The sequence below is a fragment of the Balaenoptera acutorostrata genome, chromosome 10 (assembly GCF_949987535.1).
Source record: "Balaenoptera acutorostrata chromosome 10, mBalAcu1.1, whole genome shotgun sequence".
Taxonomy (NCBI): Eukaryota; Metazoa; Chordata; class Mammalia; order Artiodactyla; family Balaenopteridae; genus Balaenoptera; species Balaenoptera acutorostrata.
The window spans coordinates 2,320,506-2,332,799 of record NC_080073.1 but is presented as its reverse complement, the minus strand read 5'-3'; the positions used below and the strand labels follow the sequence as shown (position 1 = coordinate 2,332,799).

The 12,294-nt window shown below is 47.6% G+C and overlaps 1 protein-coding gene across 6 annotated transcripts in view; it reads left to right on the top strand.

Moving 5' to 3' along the window:
• Positions 1–4,180: 4,180 nt before the first annotated feature.
• Positions 4,181–12,294, top strand: part of ACAD9 (acyl-CoA dehydrogenase family member 9) — a 56,185-nt gene continuing 48,071 nt past the window's right edge. For 4 of the 6 annotated variants that reach the window (XR_009009571.1, XR_009009572.1, XM_057555298.1 and 1 more), the window contains exons 1-2: positions 4,181–4,389; positions 8,693–8,786. Coding sequence is in view for 2 of the 6 variants with exons in the window: in XM_057555298.1 (XP_057411281.1) it covers positions 4,240–4,389; positions 8,693–8,786 (244 nt within the window). In the remaining 4 variants the exon portion in view is untranslated. Of the gene's footprint in view, positions 4,390–5,911; positions 6,073–6,698; positions 7,284–7,479; positions 7,595–7,823; positions 8,239–8,692; positions 8,787–12,294 lie in introns of those variants that run through there. The other 2 variants (XM_057555300.1, XM_057555301.1) reach the window with 2 other exon arrangements.

Sequence of the window (12,294 nt, the reverse complement as noted above, 5' to 3'; positions counted from 1 at the left end):
TAAAGTAACTGAATTCACAGGCTCGTTTAGAGGATTAAATGATATTGACACATGTAAGGCACATGAGCCAGTGTCTGGCATAGAAGGGCACTCATCCTGGGTGACCAGGATGGGGCTCAATAATGACAATCTGGTTGCTTGGGGCTCAGTTGACCTGCATGACAGGTGTGACTGGCCCCTAAAATGATGACTCTTTATGTTTATACTGTTCCTTATAGTGTTTTCCTTGACACTTGGAAGGTATTTTTATTAGTTGGGGGCTGCTGTAACAAACCCCCAAATGTCAGTGGCTTCATACAGTACATATTTCTTGCTCCTGTTATTATTCAACATGGGTGTCCCTATTCCGTGGCTGGCTTTCCTCCTTTGGAGGAAAAGACCAATATTCAAAGACCTAGGCTTTTCCCATCTCGTCCCGCCACCCACTAGGGCCGAGTCCTCTGCTTCCAGCTGGTGGAAGAGGAGGCATCAGAGAATGACCACTCATTTCTTAAAAGCTGGAAGGAAGCCATGGATTCTAAACCATAGCAGGAGCCCTGGGTGTGTGGGCTGTGAGACACGGCCCCAGCCCCGTGGTCGCTGTTAGGCCCTATTTATTGATGTTGCCGTGTGCCAAGAATCATAGGCCCTCATGTCTTAGTCTGCAAGGGCCGCTCTAACGAAGAACCACAGACTGGGGGCTAAAACAGTCTACTGTCTCCCACTTCTGGTGGCTAGAAGTCCAAGATCAAGGTGTTGGCAGGGTTGGTTCCTTCTGAGGGCTGAGAATCTGTCCCAGGCCTCTCTCCCAGCTTCTGCAGTTTGCTGGCCATCTTGGCCTTCCTTGGCCTGTAGAAGCGTTATCTTGATCTCTGTCTTCACCCTCGCATGGCATCTCCCTGTGTGCACGTCTGTGCCCACATTTCTCCTTCTTATAAGGGCACCGGTTGTACTGGACTAGGCGTCCACACCGCCCCACTATGACCTCTTCCTAACTTAGCTCATTGCATCTACAACACAATGCAATCGGAAACCCTCATTCCAAATAAGGTCACGTTCTCAGGCGCTGGGGGTTAGGATTTCAACAAATGAATTTTGGGGGACACGATTCAACCCATAACACCTTGTTACCTTTGTGGCTTTCAACAAGCCAGTGACTTCCATGTTTCCATAATAAAGTGGACAAATACACATCAAAAAGGAAGGAAGTAGTAGTGGACAACATAATTGAGTGTATGAGACACCATTATTCTTCGAGGGACACCTCTCTTCTTGCAGGTATTTGATGTCTGGGCAGTGAGGTGTCAGCCAACTTCTCTCAGCAGGAAATGCGCTGATGATAGCTGTGCATGATTTATCTGTGAGCCTTTAGTTAGGACGCTGATGGCTACGAGGCAGGAACCTTGGCTAGACTCTCATTTTTCACATGACTGACTATTGACCTTGTAGCCTTAGGACAGGAGACAACGCCACCCCTTTCTTCTAATTCTGTGTTGGTAAATGTCTCCATGACCTTCCCCACTGTATGGCTTTCACACTGAGGGGTGTAGGAATCGTTTCCTACTCAGAGGATGTACCAGAGGCCCAGAGCCAAGCATCCTGGTATGCTAACACCAACACGATGGCCACACAGGAGTGCCAGATTATTTGCTCGTAAGTCATGTATGAGAACCAGTTGTACTGACATGATCATACAGAAGGACATTCAGAGGTACTCGGTGAGAGCGTTTTAAATATGAAATGTGGAAATTCTATGTCTAAAGCAAACTTTAAAAATGGCATCCTATTTCTCAGAGGCTAATAATACTCAAGTATAAGATGGAAATCTCAGTGTGTAACCATTTTTTATTTTTATATTATTACAAGGAAAACATTGATCATTTACTGTGGTAGATGCTTTTGTTAGGATTTAGTTAATTAATCCTCAAAAGTTCTGTGAGGTAAGTGATATTATACTCATTTTTGCAGATGAGAAAACTGAATTTAGAAACTGGCAAAGTAGTAGAACTCCAAAACTTTTCCCATTGTACATGCTACTAGAGTACGTAGAAATTATGCCTTAATTTTTTTTCTAATTTTTGTTTTGGAAACTGTGTGCCCCTGAATTTCTCACTTGGTTAATTTAGGGAGGATCCAACCAAAGTAGGATCCACTAAAGCGGATCCAACACATTATCGGATGACTTGATCGATCTGACTACATTTGTTTTGGCCAAAATGTACACCAGCTCAAACTTAAAGCCCAGCAATGTCACTTTTTCTTTGTTTCACCCGCAGAGTTAATTCACAAAGGCACTTGTTACCAAATGCCTTCTTGAGAAGCTGAATGCTGAAACTGGCAAATACTGACCACTGATGAAGAAACCAGGTGACAAGCCTTTAAAAGTTAAAGATAAAATAGAGAACACATTGCAGAAGATGCCTGCAAGTACAGGTATTTTGCAACCCAGAAAGTTTTTGAGCTCTTTTTTCCCTGATGCTATGTCATTGATCGGGATAGAGTAGGATAATCAAATAGTCAGTTTAGAAATCCCACTAGGGGATTAAAGACAGAGAGGGAATTTTAAGGGAGTTTGGGAGACTGTGTAAGCTAATGACCACTCAAGAGGAGAATCCAGTAACCTAGCAACGATCTACACTACCTTGAAGGAAGACAGGTGCATCCAAGCGCCAGGAACACTCAAGCCACAGACCCTGATAGTTAAAGCACAAGACAAAAGCCATGGGGTCTGAATCTTGTTACATGAAGTCAGGGAGTTAATCATCCTTTAAGACTAGCATTTCTGCGTGTAGCCAAGACAGAAATATAGGTGAAAAGGAAAGAAACTGGGTGAAAGGGGACATTATACTGAAACCTGAGATTAATTACCATATTTTAGTCTATGTTACTACCCTTTTGCTAATATAAATATGAATTAAATAGCTCCATGACAGCCCCGGTCAGACCATATAGGGTCACAGGAGGAACTAATGATGTAAGCCTTGACGTTTGCCCAAGAATGAGGAAGAAGGTGGTCTTCTCCCCTGCCCACTTTTTCTTGGAGGATAAAGATGTAGACCTCTTGGTTCTCAGGGCTCCTTTCCCTTGCCAGCCCGCTTGTATCTCTCACAAGCGTCCTATGCTAACAGACTCACTCTTTGCCTATCATTTTGCCTCACACCGACTTCCTTCTGCAACCAGACAAAAGAACCTGAGCTTCAGTTAAGTCCTAACACCAGGTGAGAGGTTTTAATTAAAAGACAGTGGGTTCGCGTCCACATCTGAGATGCAGGGGTGGGGGGAGGGGTTGAGTCCCAATCTGAGTTTTGGCTGGGTTCGAAAACCTGCCGAGAAGGACTGCGTTTTCATCATCAAGTCTTTACCCAAACAAGTGTACTTTTTATTGGGTCTGGCACAGCACGTTGAGCTGAATGCGTTTCCCACCGCTCTCTGAATATTGACGGTGGCAGAGAGCATTTCCAATGAGAATAAAGCGTATTGCTACTGCCCTGTAAATGCGACAGGCAGGGCGCAGGCACAGGCACAGGTGAGGAGGGCCTTCGGGGCATCGCTGGGTGTGGGGAGGGGGGCGCCCTCCCCCCTATCCCGTCCCCGCCACCGGTCCCAGCTCCAGCTTCTCCCCCAGCCCCGCCCACCCTTGCCCTTCAGGTTGGCGTTTCCCAGGGACGTAGTAACTACAGGGTTTTATCCAGACCTCTCTGGTGGAATACCTCTTTCCTTTTCTTCTCCCCACCCCCCATATAGGTGACAAATACGTAAGCTATGAAGCAAAACCAAAAGAATCCTCACGCATCAACCACCCACTTAAAGCAAGGACCGTAACCCGTGTGTGCGCTCCCTCCAGAGATAATCAATATCATGAATTTCCCCCACCCCCCGCTTTGTAGTTCCACCATGTCCTCGTCGCCCCAGCTGGCGAGAGGGAGGCAAGTGGAGGCAGCTGGGCCACCGCTTAGGTTCCGGCGCCCAGAGACGCTGCCCCGGCTGGTAATTTACGGCATTTAGGCAACCACTGCAGGTGTTTGAAAACAGCACGCCGCCGCCGCCCAATCGCGAAGCCGCCCAATCGCGAAACCGCCAAGATTGGCCGCGGCCCCGGCCAGGGCGCGAGGCCGCGCAAGCGCGTTGGCGGCCGGCGGGGCGGGGCGGCGCAGGTGGGTGGCGTCATCGGGAGGCGCGCTCCCGGGGCGAGTGACTTAAGGCGCTGGGAAAGCGGCGGCGGCGGCGGCGGCGGTGGCGGCGAGAGCGACTCGGGAAAGCATGAACGGCTGCGGGCTCTTCTTGCGCTCGGCGGCGGCGGCGCGCTCGTGCCGTGCCCTGGTGGCCTTCACCGCGAGTCGGCGCCCGCTGCGCACCAGTCCACCGAGCCAAGCTTTCGCCAAGGAGCTCTTCCTGGGCAAAATCGAGAAGGTAACGCCGAGCCCCGGCCGGCCATTGCCCTTCCTCCTCGCCTTTGGCCCTTTGCGGGAAGGGCCCGGTCGAGCCTGGTTAGCGTCCCCACACCTGCCTTAGAAACGCACCTGCGGGCGGGCATGCTAACTAACCCTGTGGCTCTGAGCAGCTATGGTTTTGACCTGTGTTCGAGCTAACGCGTGCCGGGACACCCTGGGAAACCCTAGGCGAGGTGGTCGCTAAGTGATCCTCAACTCAGCACTGCGGCCGCGAACTGGGGGGCCGGGAGGGGGTTTCCTCTCTGTTTCCTAAGCACAGCCCAGGCCATGCCGCTCCTCTCTCTGTTGGCTTCCACGGCCGAGTCTCAACGCCTCACCCCACCTTTCAGGTCCCCCAGAAGCCCGCGGCTCAAAGGTGCCTTCCCGGCCCGTCCCTTCCACGGGTCGCACGACCTAGTGTTACTAAGCACTCACCGGACTCTTATAGTCAGAAGACTTGGATTTGACCTTGACTCTGTGACTTTGAGTCCCAGTTCTTTCAGCCTTAAAACCGAGCTTGCGATGTGTTCTGCGTCTCAGATGTGTTGTAACGAGACGTATATACGTGGAAATGCTTTTTAAACTGTTAAGATGCGGTACAGATTCATGAAGCAGTAGAATGAGTAGTCGGTGCTGGTGTCAACACCTACTAGTCTTGTGACCTTGGGCTCATAACTCCTGTGAAGTGCCTCAGTGCTCTCATACAGAAAACAGGAGTAAAAACAGCCCTCGCCCCCCTCCTACAGGTGGCCCGCAAGCCAAAGAAAAATGTGTGTAAAGTGCTTTAAGCTTGGCTGGAATCTTGGCTGATTCTGTATTACTTTAGGAGTTATTCCCTGGTTTTTCTAGGACATTCTCTAAGGTCGTCAGGCGTTACGGATGCAGACGCTCTGACTGGAGTGGTTTGCCCTGCTAGAAGTACGAAGCTAGGTCTTAAAGTTAGGGAAGCTGTTTCCTCCGGAACCTGGGGCTGTGTGGTGCTCTGTCGTGGGACCCCCGTGGCTCCCAGCAGCTTGGGGAAGAAAGAACACACATTTTTCTGTTACCGACCAGGGTTCTCCGCCTTCCCCAAGCAATAGAAATTGACTAGAGGCCAGACAAGAAATTCAGGCAAGACTTTATCGGGGCCTCTGCTGCAGCCGGGGGGAGCAAGAACAAACAGCATGTTCCCTTGCTCGCTCAATCCCCAAGGGGGGCAAACTTGTTCCTTATATGGGGTGAGGGTAGGAGTGTGTCCAGGGGTCAGGCCGGAGGGGTGGCTTAGGTGTTTTGTCCACCCCGGGGTGGCTTAGGTGTTTTGTCCACCCCTTAGGTGGTGGTGTGTGCTGGGGGCATGTGGGGTACCCTGTTTTTGCTCCAGGCTCTTCAAAAGTGGCAGTTGGTTGTGTTTTTTTTGGTCTTTTTGTATCTGTTGGACCCAGAATTTGCCCCAACTGCGCAGGCACGCAGTTATTTTTAGTCCCATACAGTTTCTTTGTGTTTTGTCGCTCAAGGAGAGGGGTATCCAGGTGCAATGATTGCAGCACTGCAGCAAAGAGTCCCAGGTCCCAGCCTGTCTCATTTCATGCTCCTCTTTCTCCAAACCTCTGGCGCCACCTCCCCCATCCTCACTCTGACCTGTCGGCTTTGCTTCCTGTTTCACTGAGAAAGTACACGCAGTCAGGTAAGAACTTCTACCACCACGCTTACCCCCTCCTCCCCACACACGTGCCCGTGTGGTCTGTGTTCTCTGCATTGATGTGGGGGAACCGTCCACTCCCAGCAAAGGCCAACTATACCCCAAGCTTTCTCAGCTACTCAAGGACATTGATTCCTTCTTGGCTTCTTGACAAGTCCAAACATTAGACAACTTTTCCAACCAGCTGAGTCGGAGTTGAAGTTTTCTAAGGCTCAGTCTGTGGACTTCTCTTTTCATCTACAAGCATTCCTCTGATAATCTAATTCAGTACCATGCTGTCAGTATCCCGAAGATGCACATTTATTTCTCCAGCTGAGATTTCTCCCCTGAACTCCATACTCTTTATATCTACCTTTCTACTCAGAAGCTACACTTGGATGTTACTAGGCATTGCCAGTCTAGCCCAGCCAAAGCTGAGCTCCTGGTCTCTCCACCCACTCCTGTCTTTCCTCCCGCTCTTCTTAACGGAGAGGGTGGTGACTCTGCCGTTGCACGTGTTCAGGTCAAATACCTGGAGTCACCTTTGACACCTCCTGTTCTCATGATCCACATCTAATCTGACAGCAAATCCCGTTTTCTCTACGTTCAGGTTCTCTTTAGAATCTGACAGCTTCTAAGCACTTCCGCCGGTACCTCCCTGGTTCAGGCAGACATCGTCTCTCTCAGCATTGTTGGGGTTTGAGCAGCAACGTGGTATCCCAGATGCTTAGAATCTCGGAATAGAAGGAGACCTTCATGATCACGCAGGCCGGCAGTTGTCCCCCTGCCCTCAGTTGGACCCAGGCTGTTCCTGAGAGCACCCCCAGGGCTGCTGCAGGGACCAGTGGGGGAGTCAAGTGGGAGGGATCTGGGTGACTTTTCTCCCCGTTCACAGCCTCAGCCAGAGCAGCTTGGCTTGCATCTGTTTTGCATATTTGGTTTCTGCACTGGATTTATTTGAAAAACCGGTTGTACTCTCAAAAATGTGAAAAGTGCTGATGAAATTGAACCCAGCACCCATGAGGCACCCCATTTAGACTCTGAACACTGCCATCAAAGATTTGTTCTCACATGGGCTCGAGATCTCTCTCCTGGGGACAGTTGTCCTTTGGTTGCAGTTGAGGCCACCTGGTTCCCAGGCTGTTCTCGCCTCTCACCTGGCCGCTCGCTGGTACCAGAATCATCTCCCTGTGACACAGCCCTTGCAGCAGGCCCAGGTGAGCCCGTGCAGGCCGGCGCAGTGGGCGTGGCCTCTACATGCGGCTAAAGAGCCGGCTTTGTTCTCAGCGGCTGCGGGGCGGTGACAGCTCAGCGTAATTTCCTGGTAGGCCACCTGCGGGGCAGGGTCGAGGGTGGCCTGGAGGCAGGGGTTCCTTTCAGTTTGGGCATGGCCCCCACCTGTCACCTGTGCAGGTGGCCGGAGAGAAGAAAGTACAGTTGGGAGCCTGTAACGAGAGTGGCTGATTATTTACAGGGCTGGAGAGGAGACAGGACTCCTCTGCTTGGAAGACCTTTCTCAAGACGCTGGGTGAGAGGTGCTGTGAGGAGAGGCAGGGCTCCTGGGGGCGGCTTAGGGCCTGGGACATCACTTCTCAGCAGGTGTCGGTCAAATCCAGATACTCGGGTCCCGCTGGCAGCTAACGGGGGGGTGGAGCCCAAAAGCCAGAGCGCACAGCGGGATGATTTTAGGCAGCATATAGCGATGGCCCGGTTGGGAATCCAGCGTCAGTTGGAAGCATTGTCCACTCCTCTGTCAGTTTCAGGAAGACTTGAAGCGGAGTCGCTTTCCAGGCTGTGGGGACAGGAGCAGAGCCAGTACCCAATACAGATAATTGCAGCTATTTCGTGTTCAGGACGCCTCGTCTCCTTTGAGCCTCACAGCTGCCTTCTGAGGCATCACCTGTAGCAGGAGAGAAACTGACCCTGAGAAGGGGTGTGACTTACCCATCACACATCTAAGAATCGGCAGAGCCAGGGCTGCATTCCGGTTGATCTGGCCCCTCGGCTGGGCCTCCTCTGGTGGCCCTGCTCAGCACACGGAGCAGGGGTCGTGAGGCTGGACGGGCGGGTGCTGGAGCGAGCAGCCAGGTGGGAACCCGGCAAGATGTCAGACCCGTGACCACAGTACGTTCTTGTCAGTGGCAGCACCTTTGAGCTCACAGGATAACTGAGGTGGGTTTCTGTGTTTTGGTAAAGAGCTTGCCCATCCATTATCTTCCATGGGCCTCACAACGACCTTGAGTAAATATTACGTGCTTATTGTAGGTGAGGAAACGGCAGTGCGGACAGGCGAGGGGATGTGACGAAGGCTGCCCGGTTAGTCAGCTGCAAATCAGGGCCCAGACTGGGCTGTGAAGTGTTAGTCCAGGCTCTCCGCTCCGTGAGGCAAGCTGACCAAAATTAGGACAACTTTGGGTCAGGGAGGGGGATGAACCAAGGTGCTGGAGTCTAACGCCATTCCTCGTCTTAAGCTCCTTCTGAAGTTTGCTTTCCGGCTCCTTCAGCGAGTAAGGCCCTGCCAGCCAATGTGGAAACTAGCAAGTCTTTCTCCTTCCCTTTCGGTTGATACTGTCACTATGGGAGGTTGCCAAAAATTAAATTTTTACTACATGTTTATCATTTTTAGAAAGAAGTTTTCCCATTTCCAGAAGTTAGCCAAGATGAACTTAATGAAATTAATCAGTTTGTGGGACCTGTAGAAAAATTCTTCACTGAAGAGGGTATGTATGATTTTCTTTATCATTACCGATTTCCATTTTAATGGCAATGCTTTGATATTTATATTAGAAGCAGTGTACATTAATCATGGAGAAATAGTACTATTGACATATTTTGCTTAAAAGATCATTCCAGGGCTTCCCTGGCAGCGCAGTGGTTAAGAATCCACCTGCTAATGTAGGGGACACGGGTTCGAGCCCTGGTCCGGGAAGATCCCACATGCCGCGGAGCAACTAAGCCCGTGCGCCACAACTGCTGAGCCTGCGCTCTGGAGCCCGTGCTCCACAATAAGGGAAACCACCGCAGTGAGAAGCCCGCGCACCGCAACGAAGACCCAGCACAGCCAAAAATAAATAAATAAATCCAACTGCTCTTTAATTATATGATATCTAATTCAGTGCCTTTTTTTTTTTTTTTTTTTTTTTTCTTTTCTTTTGGCTGCATGTGGGATCCAGTTCCCTGACCAGGGACTGAACCCGGGCCCCCTGCATTGGGAGCACAGAGTTTAAGCCACTGGACCACCAGGGAAGTCCTTACTTTAGTGTTTCTTAATGTATCTGTGGTGAAGGACCACTTTAAACATTTCAAACTGTTGCAGACTAACACTTTTGTAAAATACAATAAAAATGAACAATTAGAATAATGGAATTAAAAAAACATACAAAATACATCGATCATGTGCTGGGTTGTGTGGCAATGTAAAATTGCTGTAAATGTTTCTGAAGGTTTAATCTCGATTTCTGTACTTAGCTTGTTAGGAACCAGGGATGATCTAGGGACTAGACTGTAGGTTGAGAGCACCAGTGTGGAGTGCAGGGTCCCTCACTCAGGGGTCACTGCCCTTAGCGAGGGCAGTGACCTCTGCCTATGGGAGTCCCTTGGGGGGGGGTGAGCGATGACAGATTGACAGCGGTGCTTCCCCACCGCTCAGGACCTCAAGGAGTTTTGTTTGTGTGGGTTTTATCTATCAACTGGTGGTGCCCTTTTACACATTAAAACTGAGGAATTTTTAAAATGCTGTGTTCATTTATTACTTCATTTAAAAATAATAATCCTATCACATGTTAACATAAACAATGTTTTTTTTCAGTTATTAAACTATTTTTTTTTTATTGGAGTGTAGTTGATTTATAATGTTGTATTAGTTTCAGGTGTACAGCAAAGTGATTCAGTTATACATATATTCATTTTTCAGATTCTTTTATGATATAGGTTATCACAGATTATTTTTTTAACAAGATTTTATTTCTTTTTTATCAATTTATTTATTTATTTTTTGGCTGCGTTGGGTCTTCGTTGCTGCGCATGGGCTTTCTCTAGTTGCGGCGAGCAGGGGCTACTCATTGTGGTGGCTTCTCTTGTTGTGGAGCACGGGCTCTAGGTGCGCAGGCTTCAGTAGTTGTGGCTCACGGGCTCAGTAGTTGTGGTGCGTGGGCTTAGCTGCTCCGTGGCATGTGGGATCTTCCCAGACCAGGGCTCGAACCTGTGTTCCCTGCGTTGGCAGGCAGATTCTTAACCACTGGCCATCAGGGAAACGCTATAACAGATTATTATGTAGAGTTCCCTGTGCTATACAGTAGGTCCTTGTTGGTTATCTTATCTTGTATATAGTAGTGTGTGTATATTAATCCCAACCTCCTAATTTATCCCTCCCTCCCACGTTTCCCCTTTGGTAACCATGAGTTTGTTTTAGATATTTGTAGGTCTGTTTCTGTTTTGTAAGTTCATTTGTATCATTTTTTTAAAATTAGATCTCATATAAGAGTGATATTTGTCTTTCTCTGTCTGACTTACTAGACTTCATATGATAATCTCTAGGTCCATCCATGTTGCTGCAAATGGCATTATTTCATTTTTAGTAATATCCCATTGTATATTACTGAGCAATATCCCATTGTATATGTGTAATATTCCATTGTATATGTGTACCACATCTTTTTTTAAAAAAATAAATTTATTTATTTATTTATGGCTTCGTTGGGTCGTCGTTTCTGTGCGTGGGCTTTCTCTAGTTGCGGCGAGCGAGGGCTACTCTTCGTTGTGGTGTGCAGGCTTCTCATTGCAGTGGCTTCTCTTGTGGAGCACGGGCTCTAGCCTCATGGGCTTCAGTAGTTGTGGCACGTGGCCTCAGTAGTTGTGGCACGCGGCCTTAGTAGTTGTGGCACAGGGGCTTAGTTGCTCCACAGCGTGTGGGATCTTCCCAGACCAGGGATCGAACCCGTGTCTCCTGCATTGGCAGGCAGATTCTTAACCACTGCACCACCAGGGAAGTCCACCACATCTTTATCCATTCCTCTGTTGTTGGACATTTTGGTTGCTTCCATGTCTTGGCTATTGTAAATAGTGCTGCAATGAATAAACAGTGTTTTTGATGAAGAGTGGCATTGTTTTACAGTTTTGCAAACTTTTTGGCTTATTGGAAGACAGCTGGATTCTCATATCTGTTTCTACATTTAATCTGTGATACAAACCACAGAGGCTCTGGAAGACTCCACTGTAGGCTCATGACAGAACTAGGATTAAAAAGGCGAAGAGCATCTTTCTTTTATTAATATAGTTTTCTTCTGTGGACTACCTGGAAGTCTGGCAGGTCCCCTGGACACCCTTTGAGAACTGCTGATCTACAGAGCTATCATGTTTCTAGTTTTAAAAGTTGCTGAGTTGTGTATAAATATGTTTTGTTTCTATTCTATTTTTGTTCTAGTGGTTATCTTATTACTATCTATTTTTAGTTCCTTAGTTCCTTGTTCTTCTATTTATACTTACTATCTGGTTTGTCAGGCCTCTTTTTTTCTTCTAATTTTTATTGAGGTATAATTAATTTACAATAAATTGCACATATTTAAAGTATACAGTTTGATAAATTTTGGCATGTAGACATTACTGCCAAGGAATCATCAACACAATTAATGTAATAAACATACCCATTACCTCTAAAAGTTTTTTTTTTTCAAAGTTGAACAATTAAAATTTATTATTAAACTTTTTTTAAATTATAGTTCATTTACAAAGTTGTGTTAGTTTCAGGAGTACAGCACACTGATTCAGATATATATGTATTCTTTTTCAGATTCTTTTCCCTTATAGGTTGTTACAAAATACCTATAGTTATTATAGGTATTATAACTATACTCAGGGAACTGAGTATAGTTCCCTGGGCTATATGGTAAGTTCTTGTTGGTTATCTGTATTGTGTATAGTAGTGTGTATGTGTTAATCCCAACCTCCTAATTTATCCCTCCCCACACCTTTCCCCTTTGGTAACCATAAGATTGTTTTCTATGTCTGTGAGTCTCTTTCTGCTTTGTAAATAAGGTCTTTTTTTTTCCTTTTTTAATTGAAGTATAGCTGATTTACAATGCTGTACCAGTCTTTGCTGTACAGCAAAGTGGCTCAGCTATACACATATATAGGTTCTTTTTTTTATATTCTTTTCCATTATGCCAAATCACAGGATATTGAATATAGTTCCCTGTGCTATATGTAGGACCTTGTTCTTTATCCATTCTA